This window comes from Neltuma alba, unplaced genomic scaffold (assembly GCF_004799145.2).
Source record: "Neltuma alba isolate B1F8T4 unplaced genomic scaffold, ASM479914v2 tig00002507_pilon, whole genome shotgun sequence".
Taxonomy (NCBI): Eukaryota; Viridiplantae; Streptophyta; class Magnoliopsida; order Fabales; family Fabaceae; genus Neltuma; species Neltuma alba.
In genome coordinates this window covers 24,577-42,095 of record NW_021632888.1, presented here as the reverse complement: position 1 = coordinate 42,095, position 17,519 = coordinate 24,577, and the positions used below count along the sequence as shown (strand labels likewise).

At 35.0% G+C, this 17,519-nt stretch overlaps 2 protein-coding genes across 3 annotated transcripts; both read right to left on the bottom strand.

Annotated features, from left to right (window-relative positions):
* Positions 1-386: 386 nt before the first annotated feature.
* On the bottom strand, positions 387-3,316 carry LOC114730509 (Bowman-Birk type proteinase inhibitor-like). The gene is made up of 2 exons (XM_028917595.1): positions 3,295-3,316; positions 387-900 (listed from the first exon to the last, which is right to left on the bottom strand). Exons 1-2 carry the CDS (start codon positions 3,309-3,311, stop codon positions 558-560), a joined length of 360 nt encoding a protein of 119 aa, XP_028773428.1. The 5' UTR covers positions 3,312-3,316; the 3' UTR covers positions 387-557.
* LOC114730493 (Bowman-Birk type proteinase inhibitor-like) lies at positions 387-13,336 on the bottom strand. 2 transcript variants are annotated; one of them, XM_028917577.1, is made up of 3 exons: positions 12,979-13,295; positions 2,979-3,004; positions 387-588 (listed from the first exon to the last, which is right to left on the bottom strand). In XM_028917577.1, exons 1-3 carry the CDS (start codon positions 13,278-13,280, stop codon positions 536-538), a joined length of 381 nt encoding a protein of 126 aa, XP_028773410.1. In that variant the 5' UTR covers positions 13,281-13,295; the 3' UTR covers positions 387-535. The 2 variants fall into 2 exon arrangements, with proteins under 2 accessions (XP_028773410.1, XP_028773417.1); XM_028917584.1 differs by lacking the exons at positions 387-588; positions 2,979-3,004 and having other exon boundaries at positions 12,780-13,336.
* Positions 13,337-17,519: the final 4,183 nt, after the last annotated feature.

Below are 17,519 nucleotides of genomic sequence, written 5' to 3'. Positions count from 1 at the left end.
GTACGTGAATACTTCTTTCGCTTAATTGATTATGGGAGAGCAACACAAAGAGTTGAGAGGTTGAGTTCTGGATAAATGAACTTGAAGCAAGCACACTAGAGCCTTTGTGATTGATTCATCATTTTATGGCGGAGACTATTAATAATCACCCTTGGCCATCTGTTCACAATGAGTTTCTATTTACGTTAACAATGGTTCTTTCGCTTCTTCACTGAATCTCTCACGTCTCTGGGTCTTTTAATTTCAAGGCCTTTTAAAAATTAAAGCCTGTTAAATTTACGGATCCCCCGATATTAGTTTGAAAAAATCACACTGAGGTCTCCAAAAAAAAAAAAAGAAAATCACCAAAACAATATCATAGAAGAATATCAAGTGCTCGCTAGTAATTAACCAGTTTGCAAAAAAGCAAACAGGAAGCATGCATGCGAGGCACAAGATAGTTTATTTTATAAGGGAAGGTTCACATTCATGTACACAGAAATAGATGCAAAGCCTAATAAAGTAGCATATAATTGGCTTTGTTGTTCACAGAACATTACACCATTAACTGATCAGAATCAATTTGCAGCAATCTGAGGCTTAGCAGAAAAGCAGCAAGGAGGATAGCAGAAGTTGGTGGTGTCAACACAGCGACACTGGGGAGGATAGGAGCGAGTGCAGAGACAGGTCTTACAAGCAGAGTGGCAACTTTCTCCGATGTCGTTGCAATGGCACTGAGGAGGGATGGACCTTGTGCAGATGCACTTGTCGCAGCAGGCCGTGGTGGTCGACTTCAGGTAGTAGTTTGGCTCCCCATTCTCCTTGAACATCTGAGCCAGGAAGGTGTTCGCATCGAAGCGAGCCTCCACAGTTGCAGTGAAGGCCATCAGGAACAGAACCAGACCCACCTTCATCATCATCGCCTTCTTGTTCAGACCTATTCTCTCTCTCTCTCTCTCTCTCTATCTCTAAGGGGCTCTGTGTGTTTGGGTTTTGATATGTGTGAAGAGACGAGCACAGAGGAAGTCTCATTTTATAAGCCAGTATGAGAGATTTATGGTACCACGTGATTGAAAGTGGGGCCTTCAGTAATCTACGAGAGTAGTTAAGGCCTCAGACCTATCTCTTCGCTGTGTTAATTAGATGCCTTATGTACAGTAGATATTGTGTGTTTGAGTTTCATGTCAAACATGGATGAGGACAATGTGGATAACAGGACATCCTAACCAAAGGTCGAGATTTTAAGGACAAAATGTTTATATCGTTATATTTTAGATGAAAATAAACGTGTTGAAAAAGTTACGAGATGAGACAAGTGTGTGGGGCTTTCAACTTTCTGACAATCCAAAGATAATTTCGAGTATCTTTGCCTGGTAAATGATGGGATGGTTAGGCTCCTTCATGTACCCACAAAGGCAAGGCCTTTGTTTTTCGAGTTTGAAGCATCACCCAAATCCATATCTCATGTGGGATGTTTAGTTTCTGAGAATAAGGATGGGTTTCGGACTTAAAAGTATCTAATGACATTGTTTATTCGGAGCAAAAATGAAAAAAACGATTCTAATTTATTACTTTAATTAATTAACTAACTTGTGCTGCTCTCAATAGTCAAGCGAACCTATATTAATTTATTATCCTTCTGTCGTGGCTACGCGCATGCGTTCCATCTATCATGGCTGCATGTCGAGATGTGTGTGTGTGTGTGTGTGTGTGTGTGGAGGTCCAAATTTTATCATTTTATTTTCATATTTTTCTTGGTTATTTTATTTATTACTGTTTTCTTCAAAATATTTCACCGGGGGACAACAAAGCTGGCAAACCCAACATGTTTTACTTGATTCATATATTAACTAATACACTACACTCTTCTGTAACTTTTTTCCCCCTTTTGCCACCAGCTTCTGTACTATATGATGCAAGAAAGACAAATGGTTTCTAACTTAAATATAGAGGATTACCCTAACTTTTAATATAGTACTTTCTGAAAACATCTGATGAAGTGATTAATTCATCATGTATGTGATGCTTATGAATCGATTAATATAATATAAACATGTCACTTACATTGAAAGTAGGAAAAACTTAAAAAGGGGTCCTAGCTGATTAGATATCTCGTACAGTATAGTTCATCCTCACAATCGATAAATTGTATATATTACGTAATCGTGACAATTAACAGGGAAAAAAATTGAATTCCGAACGACAAGAAGCTAAGGCATTAAATTCCTTTTTACTGTCATTAATTGAATCTTCAAGAAAATCTCCAATAATTTAGCTCCGACTGATCATTTAGCTCTTGTGATTTAGTTTCTTACTCATATATCCATCCACGTACACCAAATTTAGGCTGGCTTTGCAATGAGCAAATTTACTTAACTAATTGTTTAACACACAAATTATTAATGAAACTTCTTATATAACACAAACGTGCTAATATCAATATTAACACTAACATCACGGAATAAACAAACCATTTGACCTTCGAACCAGGTGGTACATTGAGATCTTGACATCTCACCAAAACATGAGTTTACGCGCAAAGAGTTTGCATATAATGCAAACTACTACTTCCGGTCTTCAATATAAGATCTCGTTTGATTTTTATTTTGGTTCTAAATATAAAATCTTAATCCACTTTGTCTCTAATATTTATGTATTTTTTCCAAGGTAGTCCTTCTAATAATGATGGTTCTAGCCAACATATATCTTCAGAAAGACAACACATATTTATTACAAGTAACTAACTTAACTTATTTCTTTAATCTCCTCAAATTATTCAACTAACTCTTATAATTAGGACAAGGTAATATATATGTGTGTGTGTGTGCACGCAAGGCACAAGATATTTTATTTAATGAACAAGATGCAGGGTTCACATACACACACAGAGACAAGGCCCGACGTGGTAGCTAAAGGCTTTCCTTGCATTAAGATAGCAACATTGTTATGATTGATGAAAGCATATTGGTGATCAGTGGGAAGTTTTAGCAGCGGCGGCGGTAGAGGAGCATTATCGTAGCAGAAGGTGGTGGTGTCAAGGCATCGGCACTGTGGAGGATAACTAAGAGTGCAGACACAGAAATTACAAACACAGTGGCAATTTTCTCCGATGTCTCTGCATTGGCATATTCGAGGGATCGACTTTGTGCAGATGCAGTTGTCGCAGCAGGCGGTGGTGGTCGACTTGGTCATGAAATTTGTTCGCTGCCGTTCATGAGCGCCTCCTCCAGCATGGTGCTCGGATTGAAGCGACCCTCCACAACGGTGGCCGTGAAGGCCATCAAAAACAGCACCACACCCGCTTTCACCATCGCTTTCTTGTTCAAACCCATCTCCTCTCTCTGTCTTTATCTCTCTAAGTATCTTGTGCGTTTGTGAATTGCTGGGCTTGAGAGGTAAGCATGGAGCCTTGGTTATTTATAGCATGATTATATAATACTCTCAAAAATAGGTGTTATATTTAGTAACGAAGGAATATATTTTAGGGATATATATATATAATATCACATTATGCATGCCGAGAATTATATCAATTAACGAATATCTAAATATAAATATGTAAAATTATATACTACCTCTGGTATTTAATATAAGAGCTAGTTTAACTTTCAATTTGGTCCTAAATATAAAACCCCAATCCGCTGTCTTTCATATTTATCCAATTTTCTAAAGTAATCTTTATAGTAGTTACACATGTTAAATATTTTATCAATTGGTAGTTCTGACTGATAAACATGATTGACAGATGTATTCTAGAAAATTCAACTCATATTTATTATAAATAACTAACTTAACAAACTTTCTTAATCTACTCAAATTAGTCAGCTAGCTCTTATATTAAGAAACGGAGGTAGTATATAATTTATCTATAAGAATTCAAACGGCGTGTCTGATTAATTTTAAATTTTATGCAGTATACTAAATGTCTCTAGATATACTAATAAAAATATACTATGTCCGTTACTATACTAATCAAATTCAAATACGGACATCAGCTCAGTTTGTTGGGAGCTTCTCCCAATTTATGTGATTATCTCCATTCATGAGGTTTGAGCCATTAATTTTACTTAAAGGTAATTGAGTCTCTTCTACTCTAACACCGTCACTGGTGGCTCATTTTCATTATTTTCAGACTAATTCCTATATTTTTGCTTGATTTTATTTATTTATTTTGGCATTCAATAGGATGTTAAAGTGCCCAGAGAGTTCAAATTTTATCATTTTATTAACTTCATATTAAAAAAAAAAACTCCTTAACTTTTACATTCAGTAAAATTGCATTACTGATTAAATTGTTTTTTAATTCTTGCGTCAAAAATTTATGATTGTTAATACGTTGGGACGGAGGGAGTAACAATAATGTTTAACCAAAGGGAGAATTACTAAGAAGTCCCAAAAAAATTTAATTACTTAAAAGTCCTAGTGACAAGTGACCAGCCTGAACCGATTGTCATCCTCTATTTTAAAATTTGTCATTGCTTATTCTTTGTTTGTTAATAAGGTAATATAGTTTTTTCTTTGGGACCTGATTGTAATTCTCTCTTAACTAAATAAGATAATTTAAAGAGCAAGCCAAGTTAAAAGCATAACACGTAAAAAAAAAAACAAAAGAAAAAAAGACATGGAAGTCTTGATGGAAGAAAGATTATGACCTTCCAAATCATTAGACGATAGCGTTGACTCATAGAAACTAAGCTTGAAGGATACTCCCTCCAATCCATAATACTCCTCCGGTCCTAAATATAAGACTCTTATACTAGTGTGTATAAATGTCTTATATTTAGGACTGGAAGAGTATAATATAGGAAGTTAGTCAAAAGAAATTGTGATCCAAAATAAAAGACATATTGTGAGAACAGAATAATTAATATGATTTTTTCACTTTTACTCCTATTAAATATAAGAGAGAGGAGAGAGATGAGGGATAATAAACGAGTATCGTCGGCCGGAGAGATTACTTAGCTATAGGCTTTGCTTACATAATTAGATTACAACATTATTATCATTGGCCACAGTATGCCGATCAGTGATATAGTTTTTGTTCGCCGTTCATAATTTGATAGTAGTTAGTCAAATTACCGTATTTAGTAAATGGTAATAATTTGTTCCGTAGGAAGAAATTAGAAGAGGCATCACCCAACAAGTGACAGTAATTTACTTATTTTTCTCGCTGGCAACGTGCATGCTTATGAGATTGTTTTATTACTTCCTCTGTTTCTAAGTGCAAGCGCAGAAGTTTGTTGGAAGTTTATTTTAATTCTAAATATATAAGATATCAATCTACTCTATTTTTTAAACTTATAATTTTTTTAAATTATTTATATTAATTACATATATTAAGGAGATTTATTTAGAGGTAATTCTAACACAAATGATTAAAAACGTAATTCGAGAACCAACATACACTTGTAATAAATAAGTAACTAAACTAATTTTATTGACTCTGCAAATTACTCTTTTAATCCTATTTATAAGGTGAAAAAAGAAGATTTTTTTTTCCTTCTATTTATATGTCACAATGTTAAATTTTTCATATAAATGTATAATTTCATTATTTATTTATTATTATTATGTAGACTTTGTTCTCTTAAGGTATAAAGTAAACTAAATAGGAGTAATGGAAAATTTGTTCAATTTTAAGGCAGATTTAATGGGTGTTTTTTTTTAAATTTCAATTAAACATGTTGAAAGAAGAGAATTATTATAAACAGAGCTAAAAGAGTAGTTATAAAGCGGAGTCTTTTACTTTTATGCTACCTCCTGTCTTAATTATAAAATATTATTTATAAATTATAAACGAGGTCTTATAATTAGAACCAGAAGTAATATTATATTATGCTCAATAGAGGAAATGCGAGAGGGACAATTGAATTACTGAGTTGTTCAATGAGTACATCGAGCAGAGTGATCTATTTACAACCGATCTGCCACTGCGTCAGATATACACTAGACGATTGAATCTTGATAATAATCCACACCAGGAGACCAGGACTCTGTCGAAAACCAAAAGATCTATTTGCAATCAGCTAAGTTTTCTTGATGCAAATCAAGCAATTGGAAACACAAAGATTATCATGAGCTTGCAGGCAAAGAGTGCGCACAAAGCAAACCACGAGCACGCACAAAGCAAACCACGAGCACGCAAGACACACAATATTTTATTGAATAAGATAGCTAGACTTCACGTCGTACATAGAAACAAAGCCTGAGGTAGCTACACACACATATATTTAGGCTTCGCTTTACACACACGCAAAAGACTACAACATTATTATTGATTCTAGTTGGTAGGTTTAGCAGAAGAGGAACATTTGTCATAGCAGAAGGAGGTGATATCAACGCAACGACATCGTGGAGGATATATGCGAAGGCAGATGCAGTTTTTACAAGCAGAGTGGCAAGTTTCTCTCCAGTCATTGCATTGACATTGAGGTGGGTGGGACTTAGTGCAGGTACAGTCGTTGCAGCAGGCATCGGTGGTGGACTTGATCAAGTAGTTGGCTTCTTCACCATTGTGCTTCTCCACCATTTGGGCCAGCAAGGTGTTTGGATTGAAGTGACGACCCTCCACAGTTGCAGCAGTGAATGCCATCATCAGAAACAGCACCACCACTCCTACCGCCTTCACCATCTTCTTCTCTTCTTCAAACCTATCTTCTATCTCTCTCTGTGTGTGTATTTATAAGCCATTTCATGAAGTAGGTGGGGAAGTGTAAGAAAATGGGCCAGTCCACCCTTGGTGGATTGGACCCAAGCCCATTTATCATTAGGGGTCCTGGTGTAAATTATAAAATATATGAGTCCCTACTTGTAATTTTAGCCGTTTTACATAATATGCAAAAAGGAGGGAACGGTTGCAGGCGGGAGGAGACGGTTTTTTATTTAAAAAAAGAGGAGTTAAAAAACGGTTTTTTCCAGAGAAAAAGGGCCATAACGTGGAATCCTTTTTTTTCGTGCTCCAGACTCCCTTTCTCCTCTCTTAGTTCACTCTTCCTCATCTTCCCTTACTTCAGTGTATTTGCTGTGTTTTCCAAATCCGACTCCGTCACCGTGATCGGATCTCCGCATGGCAACCTGACTTTATTGCAGACTCCAGGTATGCCTGAAAACCTTCAGGAAGAAACTTGAATTAAAAGAGGTACGGTTGAACATTTACTCACACTTATACACACATCTAACAATTGTAGACTGATATTAATTCATCTTCCTCGCGTGGCAACGCGCATGCGTCCCACCTGCACCCTCCCCATGAAGTATACTCCTGCTCCTATGAATGATATTACATCTGTAGATGTACAAAAGGTATATCTAAACCAGCTAGCTACAACTAATCATAACTTGGCTAACTAAATAACTATTGTGCACGTGACTGTACATTTATGCTTGGACATTTGGAGTATGAGAAAGAGAGCAGGACTAAGGGTTCTGATAAGGATGTGGAGGAGCTTGGCAGAAAACCTTAGAGGAAGCAAACGAATGAGACCATCATGAAAAGTGGGGTTGGCAGTAATGTTCATAACAGATTGATTGTCATAGAATAAAAGAGCAGATGCAGGGTGAGGAACATGAAGATCCTGTGACAAATACATAAGCCATTGTATTTCGTGGGTAGTTTCGGCCAAAGCTCTGTATCCTGCTTTAGAAGAAGATCAACAAGCAGTAGGTCGTTTCATAGATTACTAATCAGTACTGAGCACAAAAAGATGCAGAATTCAGTAAAGGAATAGCAAGAGTCAGGTCAAGCAGCCCCATCAGAGTCACTAAATGCCTTGAGTTTCATATCTAATTGAGGGGGCAAAAAGAGACCTTTATATGCCAGGAGAGGCCTTGATACAACAAAGAACTTATTAAAAAACCCAAATAGTAATTATTTGTTATACAAAATTAGATAAACCCATAAAGGTGGGATTAAAAAATATCATTTCTTCTCATGGTGTTTCCAATTCACATATACGGATTTGTTTAATCCTATGTAACAAGTAATATCTCGTATTAAACACTCTTTTAATAGGTTTGTTAGATCCTAATTTTAATTCTTATTCCTTATTTTTAATGCTTCGTACCAAACGGAATTTGATATTGGAAGAGCCATATATCAAGAAAACCCTTGATACCTTTGATTTCATTCATATCATTGCCTCGTAAGATCACATATTCCACATACACCAGTAGGGCAGTAGAAGAAGCACCACAATTGTGTACAAACAAGGAATAATCAGATTTGGATTGAACATGACCACAAGAAACTAGAGCAGTGGAGAACTTAGAACCATTATTTGCTGGCCTACTTTAAACCATTTTGTAACTAGTGAAGTTTACATGCGAGATTGGATTAGGGAGAAGCAAAAGGAAAAGTCAAGTAGATCAACTTCCTCGTCTAAATCCCATGCAGGAATGCATTATGAACATCAAGCTACTCCAAAAACCAGTTACTAGTGGAAGCAAAGAGCTAATAATAAACGGACAATATTTGCCTTAGAAACAGGGGAGACAGTATCAAGCAATGGTTTGTTTGTAGTCCTTAACAACGTACTAATCTCCCCTTACAACGATCAAGGGCTCAACTGGCCTTATACGTATTTCTTCCTAAACAACCATTTACACCGAATTGCACGCCTCCCGGGGGTAATTCGGTCAAGACCCAAGTCTGAATTTGTTCCAGAGTACTGAGTTCATCAGTCAGGGCTTGTTTCCAGATATCATGTTTAAAAGCTCCATTATGAGTCCCAGGTTCAGGGGAAGTAGTAATAGAAAGAACGAAGCGTTTATGTGAAGGAGACAAACGAAACGATCATAAGACATAAAACAGAAGATAAAGGATAGCGAATACTTGAAGAAGAGGAATAGGATGGAGCTGAAGTTTGTAAGAAACAATGGTAGTCATGCAAGTAAAAAGGGTGATGACAGGGGCAAGAAGATGTTCCGAGAGGAGGAGAAGATGAAGGAATGGAGAACGGCAGAAGAAATAGAAATATCAGCAGAAATGGCTGGGGGGAGAAAAATCAAAATAAGCCTGATTTGGAGAAGAAGGTGCAGAAGAAAGAGGAGAAGATGAAGCATGAATGGATTCAGAAAAATCAAGAAAAAGGAAAATCTGAAGAAGAGAAAGGGGATCAGAAATGGAAGAAGGATCGGTATTATGAGATGAGGAATTGAGGAGGAAGAAGGCAAAATTGATTCACAGAACATTACATGGCGAGAGATGAAAATTTGGTTATTGTGCAAATCTAACAAAATAAAACCTTTGGCATCCTATCATTAGGAAAGCCAAGAGGACGATCTAGATGATCAAATTAGAACCATAAGCAGACAATGTAGAAGCAAAACAAAGTGAAATAAAAACATAAAGAAGAATATGCTCATGTTTTCGTTCTCCGGCACTGTTTTGTTCAGGATTAGTAAACCAGGGAGTTTGATGTAAAATCCCGTTTAGAGTTATAAAACGAAGTCATATTAAATTCAGGCCAGTGTCAGAGCGAATGAATTTAACAGTAGTAGAAGTTAAAATTGATTTTCAAGAAGGATGATTGAGATTAGAAGGACCATGTGATTTAGTTGTTAATGAGAAAACTTAAGCGAAACATGTGATTATACTTTAGTTTGGTCTGTGATTATGTGTCTGCTACTCATACATAATTGTTTATATTTTAGCTTTTGAAATTCAATCATAATGAATTTGGTAAATACTATATTTTCTTATTTTTAAAATACACGGTTTAACTTGAGGAAAAATGACACCAAAAAATAAAAAAAATTGAAAATTACAATATTTCAATTCAAGCACTTAATAGATCAAAATCTCATGAGAGGAAGTGATACCCAAGGAACAAAAAACCGGACCGGACATTAAACCGGTCGAGATAGTGGGTCAAGGGTTACTGGTTGAACCGGGGTCGGACCGGTCATATTAAAATAATATAATTTAATTCACAATATTAAAATAAAACAAAATTTATAAATAATAATCACTAAAAAAATGAGAAGCTACAAAAGTAGTTTAAATGTTTAATAGTACCAAGCAAGTACATTTTTAATCCTCCACATTAATTCAAACTATGCTTCTTGTAGGTTCTAAAATAGCTTTCGGATTTACTTCCATATTAAAACTTCCAGACTTTCAATTCCGTTAGCACTCAACCTCCTACACATGCATACATTCTCCCATAGCCTTATAATCTCCTTATACAAACTTTAAGCTATGCCAACATATCCTCTAATCATTTAAAATTCCTATCCATTGGTTGGTAGCCTCAAGCACATTTCAACAATAAATTTAAATCAACTCCTCTACCTTTCATAATCTGGAAATTATTCCCAATTTTAAAATATCAATTCAAGCCTATCCTTTAAACTTAAAATCGTATATAACTTAAAAATTTAAATTATCAAAGACCCTCCTTTCAATTCATCAACTCCAAGCTTCTCCGATCCCTTCAAGAATGTAGATCTAATCAATTAATTTAATCGTTTAACATTCAAGACCCCCAAGTTAAACTCAATATAATATATTAGTTCAGTTCTTCCCTCTTGTCTCCATGAATTCGAGTCCCATGAACCAAACATATATATTCAAATTCGAGACCCCCAAGTTAAACTCAATATAATATATTAGTTCAGTTCTTCCCTCTTATCTCCATGAATTCGAGTCCCATGAACCAAACATATATATTCAAATATATATCTACTCATATATAAAGCCCGAACGCTCCAAATGCTCATATACAACAAATATAGAAATTTTCTAGATTCAAAACACATTTTTAGAACCAGCCTTGCTAATCACAGAAGGCAAAATAAGCACCAATCAAGCTTATATATTTATTTACGTGTATCCTGTTTCTAAAACCAACCCACCCAGCACCAATGCAACAGAAAGCCAAAATTACAGTTCCCAACTTCGGTTACTCTTGGCTAGCATCAGTATACCGCACTAAGAAAAATAAACAACATGCAATCCAACAAGCTCACTCCATAAACACAACCCGTAATCATCCTAAACCAGCGACTTATTTCCCTGTTCGGCCAGTAACGAAACAGAGCAAAGAATTTGAAACTCAAACTTGCATAAATTTCAACCTCTGTTCGGCCAACCTAAAACGGAAGTATCTAACATCATGCAATGACTGCGATTTTGGAGCTCAGACTTGCGGCGACTTGTAATGACTTGCGATGACTGCCATTTTGGAGCTCAGACCCTTAGACTTGCGAGCTCAAACGGTTCAAGTAGACTGAAGATCAAACTTGCGATGAGGTTGAGGGAGACCGGAGATCAGACTTGTGATGACTATGATTTTGGAGCTCTACCGAACAAGGATCTCTGCCAGAGACCGTCGTGCTGTCGGTGACGCTAGGGAGCAGGTATTTTGGAGGAGCCGATTTTGGTTTTTGGGAGGGAGGTGAGCTGCTGTGCGAGCCAGATGAACGAGGAATCAGACTCGGGGTAGGGAAATGGGGGGAAGTCGACGGGAAAGGAAATTAGGAAAGGAAGAAGGAATTTTTTTTTTAATTAAAACGACGTCGTTTTGGGGTTTTGGCAGATAAAAAAAAAAAAGAGAACCGGGTAACCCAGTCAACCGAGATTACCCGGTTTTATACCGGTTATGACCGGTTCAACCGGTTTTTTACCGGTTTGATTGGCCCCTGGTTTAGCTACTGAACCGGACCGGACTGCAGACCGGTTCACTGGTTTTCCGGTCGAACTGGTCGGTCCAGTCCGGTTTTTTTCCTTGGTGATACCTGATCTGGTATTTCGCAAATATAATCAAATAACTAAAATGTCCTTGTATCATATTTTAAAAAAAACTATTAAACTTGTCATTATTAATATATTTCTTATTATTAATTGTTCAACTTTTGTTATTGTCAGTTCATAACTTATTAATAAATAACTTGTTATTACTAATATATTTCTTGTCATTTGCTGTTCAATATTCTTATTGCTAATTCACAACTTGTTAATAAATTTTTTGATACAAGAGCATTTTTTTCATTTAACTATATTTACAAAATACTGGATCAGGCATCACTTCCTTCTCAAAAATTTTGACCCATTAGCTGCTTGAATTAGAATATCACAATTTTTTATTTTTTATGTCATCTTCCGTTAACTAACTTAATCTTTTGTTTCAAGATAATATTTTTTTTAACATGGAGCAGGTGCAGCTTTCATGGTAGCTCATCACAAGTTTAAAAATGTAGAGTATATATTATAAAATGGTTGAGCTTTTTCAAATTATACAATTTTTTATTATTACGAGACATGCTTTGATTTTATTTTTTCCAAAGTTAATATTTTCATGAACTAGGAGTGTTTTATCTTTGCCCATGATGAAGAAGATGTTATCTCCGAAGAAGATGTAGAAAGAGAGAGAACGATATGGTGTTGTCATCATTGCTCAACAAAACTATATTATTTTTATTCATTGGCATAACAGACATTTTTCCTCGTCATTTAAACACATTTTTTCATTTCACACCCCTTTTTGTTCTATTAAGCATTTTGTTACTTATTTTATATTTTATAAATTATAATCAAAAAGTTACTCTAAGTGATTAAATCAATCCTAATTGTTAGAGCCAAAGGAGCCTTCCCTTTCCGAGGGTCCTCCTCGCAATTGATGCTACTTTCCCTTCCCTTTCATTATTGAGACGGAGAATTTTATTAAAGGCCAAGTGATGTGACTTTAGCTCGAAAGTGAAATCATGTTAGGATAATAAATTAACAAAACGCCCTTAGTTCGTTCTTTGAAAAAATCCCCTCAAATGTAAAACAGGTCATACTTGAGAGGAAAGCAAGACAATTCACAGTAGCAAAACACACAACCAGTTTGCCAAAAGGCAAATTGGAAGCAAAGGCACAAGGTGCTTTATTTCATAAGACAGGGGGATTCACGTCCATAGAAACAAAGCAGCAGATCGAGAGTAGAACGCAGCCAGTGATGCCTAGGCTTTAATTGATTACAGCATTAAGCAGAAGAGGAACATGGATGGTAGCAGAAGTTGGTGGTGTCAACACAGCGACACTGGGGAGGATGGGAGCGAGTGCAGAGACAGGACTTGCAAGCAGAGTGGCAACTTTCTCCGATGTCGGTGCAATGGCACTGAGGAGGGATGGACCTTGTGCAGATGCACATGTCGCAGCAGGCCGTGGTGGTTGACTTCATGTAGTAGTTTGGTTCCCCGTTCTCCTTGAACATCTCCGCCAGCAAGGTATTCCCATCGAAGCGCCCCTCCCCAGTTGCAGCCAAGGCCATCAGCAGCAGCACAACCACTCCCACCATCTTCTTCGTCATCATCATCATCTTCGCTCTCTCTCTCTCTCTCTCTCTAAGGGCCTTGGTGTGTTTGAGATTTTGCTTGTGAAGTGGCGATGAGATTGGGAGGGTGTTATTTGTAAGCCACCTTCGGGGGCATTTTAGTCCATTCGTGGTTGATAAAGGATGAAGAAGAAATTAAAAGGGATGGGCTCGCAAATTTATTTACCATTCACGTGACGTCTAAAAGATTTTTTTTTTTTTTTTCAGGAGTATTTTAGTCCATGTGTGGTTGACAAAAGAGAAGGAAGAAATTAAAAGAGATGGCGTCACCCATTTATTGATAATTTAATTTAATTAACGTAAAAATTTTAGGCCAATGACGTTGTTACGCCTAGACAAAAAGACAAATTTGCTCACCTGGTGCAGGCTGCTGGGTGAGTTGGTGGAGTACAATTATTGGTGTACCAGACTGATGACCTGCCTGGAACACGTCCCACACATTTTCATATCCCCAACGTGCTTAATTATTAATAAGGGAAAATTGCAATTAGATCTCACTTAAAGAAATTAAATACAAAAAAGTCTTTTAAAATCAAAAATTACTTTAAAGTTCTAAGAGATTTTTTAATAAATTTTATTTGTTTAATTACTAAACTAGTCACGATAGTTGTCAATTATTACACTCTAAGTTGTTAATCACTACTCTTTCAGTTGTCAATGTAAATTTAAAAAAAGAAGAGTAATTTGATAATTAAACGAATAAAATTTATTGAAAAAAATTCTCTTGAAACATCAGAATAATTTCATATTTTAAGGGATCTTTTTATATTTAATTCTTTTAGGTGGGACCTAATTGCAATTCTTCCTATTGATAATTAGGGGAAATGACTGTTTGGGACTAGAAAACGATACTGTAACTTCAAGGGAAATATATCCTCAAGGATCAATTTTTGAAATAAATCATTCAAAAAAACCATTAATTTATGAAAGTATTCTGATGGATTTTTGAGCCGTTACAGAAAAATTTGAACAAAAGAATGGACCTAATATAGTCTTATAAGTAATTTATAGTTCATTCTTACACATTGAGAAATATATTAAATTAATATTTTTTTATTTATTTTCGTAAAAATTTTTTATTATTTACAAATCATTCTTACCACTTTATTTCTTTCTCTTCTAATGAGAATTAAATGAGAACAAAATTTAAAAATAATACTTATATTTAGAAACAAAAATTTTAAACATGTTACATACGAGGACACACAAGGCATCCAACATAAAATTCTAAGTTTTATATTTTTTTGATCTGAAAAGTTCCAAGTTTTATATGCAGGATGCCAAAGCATCAGGTCATTTAAATTAAAGTCACGACTCATGTCATCCAAGACAAGGCTAAGAGTGTTTGGTAAATTCGACAAATTATAAAGAATATGGTATGATTCCATTTTGAAAGATGTGTCCAAAACCGATAAAGTTGGCAAAACCATATCTTTTATTGTGCAGATTCTTCGTACTCTGCGTAAAGATGAGCATGGTAACTACGATGGGAAAGGGCCAGGCCCCCGCCTTTGATGATCACATGCACAATTTTTGTTAAAATTCTTAAATTCTAAATTATATATTAAAAAAAATAAAAAAGGACGTGGCCTGAGGAATATGTCCTTTCCATTTAAGGACTCTTGCAAATAAAGTAATAAACTAAGAAATGGCTTTGATGAGCTTGACGAAGGAGCAAAAGAAGACTTCCATTGGCAAAACAAAAATCTTTATTATTGGTCTTTTACTGCTTCTTCCATGTATTTGTGGAAGACAACTTGTAAATAATACTCCTCCGAAGTACTAATAATTAAAATATTTAAAATTAAAATGTTCATATTTGATTAAAATCAAATAAAATAATTTTTTTAAAAAAATTTATCTTAATTTAATTTACATAAAAATATTTATAAATAGTTAATATAAATAGCTCCAAACAAGCCCACATCACCCGTTTGAATTTAAAATAAGTGATTTTGAAGCTCTTCTAAAATATTTATTTTGTATAGTTAAACATTACTTCTTCTCTGTTAATGTAAATTAAATAGGCACCATATATAGGGTAAACATGTAGAGTCTACAATTTTTCTTAATTCTGATAGGGTATGATTAACATTAATTTGATTATGGGGATAAATATGGGTCTGTCTTAAGAGCAAGGAGGATCGCAGAAGTTGGTGGTATCAAGGCAACGACGCTGGAGGAATGGAGCGAGTGCAGGCACAGAGTTTAGAAGCAGAGTGGCAAGTTTCTCCGACGTACGTCGCTGCAATGGCATTGACTTGCTGTTGCGGCAAGCGCTGGTGGTCGACTTTATGTAGTAGTTAGCTCCGGCCGCCATTATCCTCCGCCATCTCAGCCAGCAACGAGCTTGGATCCAACCCACGAGCCTCCTCATCGCTTTCTCCTTCAAACTCATATTCTCTCTTTCATTCTGTGTTTGAGTTTTGCTTGTGAGGTGTTGTTGATTGCCCTGATGAATTAATCAACGGGACAATTATAATGACACGTCCCAATGCCAGCATGTTAATTATTGTACTTGCACGTGGTTTACGAGAGAGGAACGGGTCAAAAGAGATGCGACCACACATTTATTTGACTGTGCCTCACAGTTCACAACACTGACATGTATTCTTCTCGGCTTTCACGTGGTCACGTCCGTACATGTTTCGTTTTTACCGTCTCATAAAATAAATAATAAATAAATTAAAAAATATTTTTATTTTTAAATATATCTTTACAATAAATAAATAAATAAATGTGTGAAAAATATTATAAAAATAATTAAAGCAACATTAAAAAATATATTAAATGTTAAAACAAAATAAATTAAAACTTAAACCACACCTATTTTTTTTCAAATTTAAAATTTATAAATAAAAGCGGAAGTATGCGATGAAGAGTCTGGAAATTATTGTCTTGCTTTTATATATATATATATATATATATATTACCTCCTGTCCTAATTATAAGAGTTAGTTAATTAATTTGAGAAGATTAAAAAAATAAATTTAGTTATTTATGATGAATAGATGTTGTTTTTTCTAAAATATCTTTACTAATCAAGTGTATTGGTTAGAATTATCATTATTAGAATGACTTTTTTGAAAAAAAATGCATAAATATGAAAAAAAATGAATTAAGGTATTATATTTAGGATCAAAATAAAAATCAAACAATGTCTTATATTAAAAATAGGAGGTAGTATATTTTACTTGAATTATTTTTTTAACAGCATTAAGAATACAAGGCTTAAGGACACTTTATAAAATTAAAGTAATAAAATACAAACTTGTGTAATTTCATAGTTAACTGAGCTTATTTCGCAGAAGGAGATTCCTGAAATCTGCAGGCCAAGCATCCTTTTGGTGTTTGGATAAGAAGTGGATGACGGAGCGCCTAACCTCTTCTAGTTGGAGTCTTTCTCTCTCTGTTTTGTTCAAGCCTAGGCTTTGCCACTTTGCAAGCATAAAAACAAAGATTAAATTTAACCTTATTATTAATTATTAATTAATTAATTTACTAATTTTATGCCCAACGCTGACGAGCACGCAAAAGAGGACGTGTGATTGGGATTTTGAGTTAGCTAGATGAAGAAGGGACCTTTATCCTCGCTCCTTGGAAGCTGGTGCAGCGCTTATTTTTATGAGAAAATTACACTCAGGTCTCACGGAAAATAATTAATTTTAAAAAAGTCTCTAAAAATCCCGAAATGATTTTGAAATCCCCAGGGACCTGTGTGTAATTAATTATAATTATGAAATTACTTATTTACCCATTAATTTTATTATAGCAATTCATTTACAACCTCCACAGTGGCTGTTGACAACCCGAGAAGAAGTGGTTGACAACCTCGACAGTGCTCTGACAACTCACTCTGTGGGATGTCAGGGGCATTGCCGAGATTGTTAACCACCTCTCTTTGGGTTGTCAACAACCAATGTTGAGGTTATAAATGAATTATATTGGGTTCAAATTAATAGAGATAAATAGGTAACTTCACAATTACAATTAATTACACACAGATTCCTAGAGACTTAGGAATCATTTCAGGATTTTCAAGAACTTTTTTGAAATTAATTGTCTTTTGTGAGACCTAAGTGTAATTTTCCCTATTTTTATTATTTTGATTTGTTTAAATCCAATTAAAATATTGTCTTCAATTTTAAATATACAATCTAATTTTTAGTATAATTATTCCTTTTTTTTTGGGTATAAATCATCCGGTATCCAACCGTGCCTTTT

What these genes read in the sequence shown, in the direction of transcription:
- LOC114730493 (XM_028917577.1), bottom strand. Translation starts at nt 13,280, where the DNA reads ATGATGATGATGACGAAGAAGATGGTGGGAGTGGTTGTGCTGCTGCTG. An exon ending in CGCTGTGTTGACACCACCAA is followed by an intron (nt 3,005 to 12,978) that starts CTTCTGCTACCA and finishes TGACACCACCAC; the next exon opens with CTTCTGCTACGATAATGCTC. An exon ending in CTACGATAATGCTCCTCTAC is followed by an intron (nt 589 to 2,978) that starts CGCCGCCGCTGC and finishes TCCTTGCTGCTT; the next exon opens with TTCTGCTAAGCCTCAGATTG.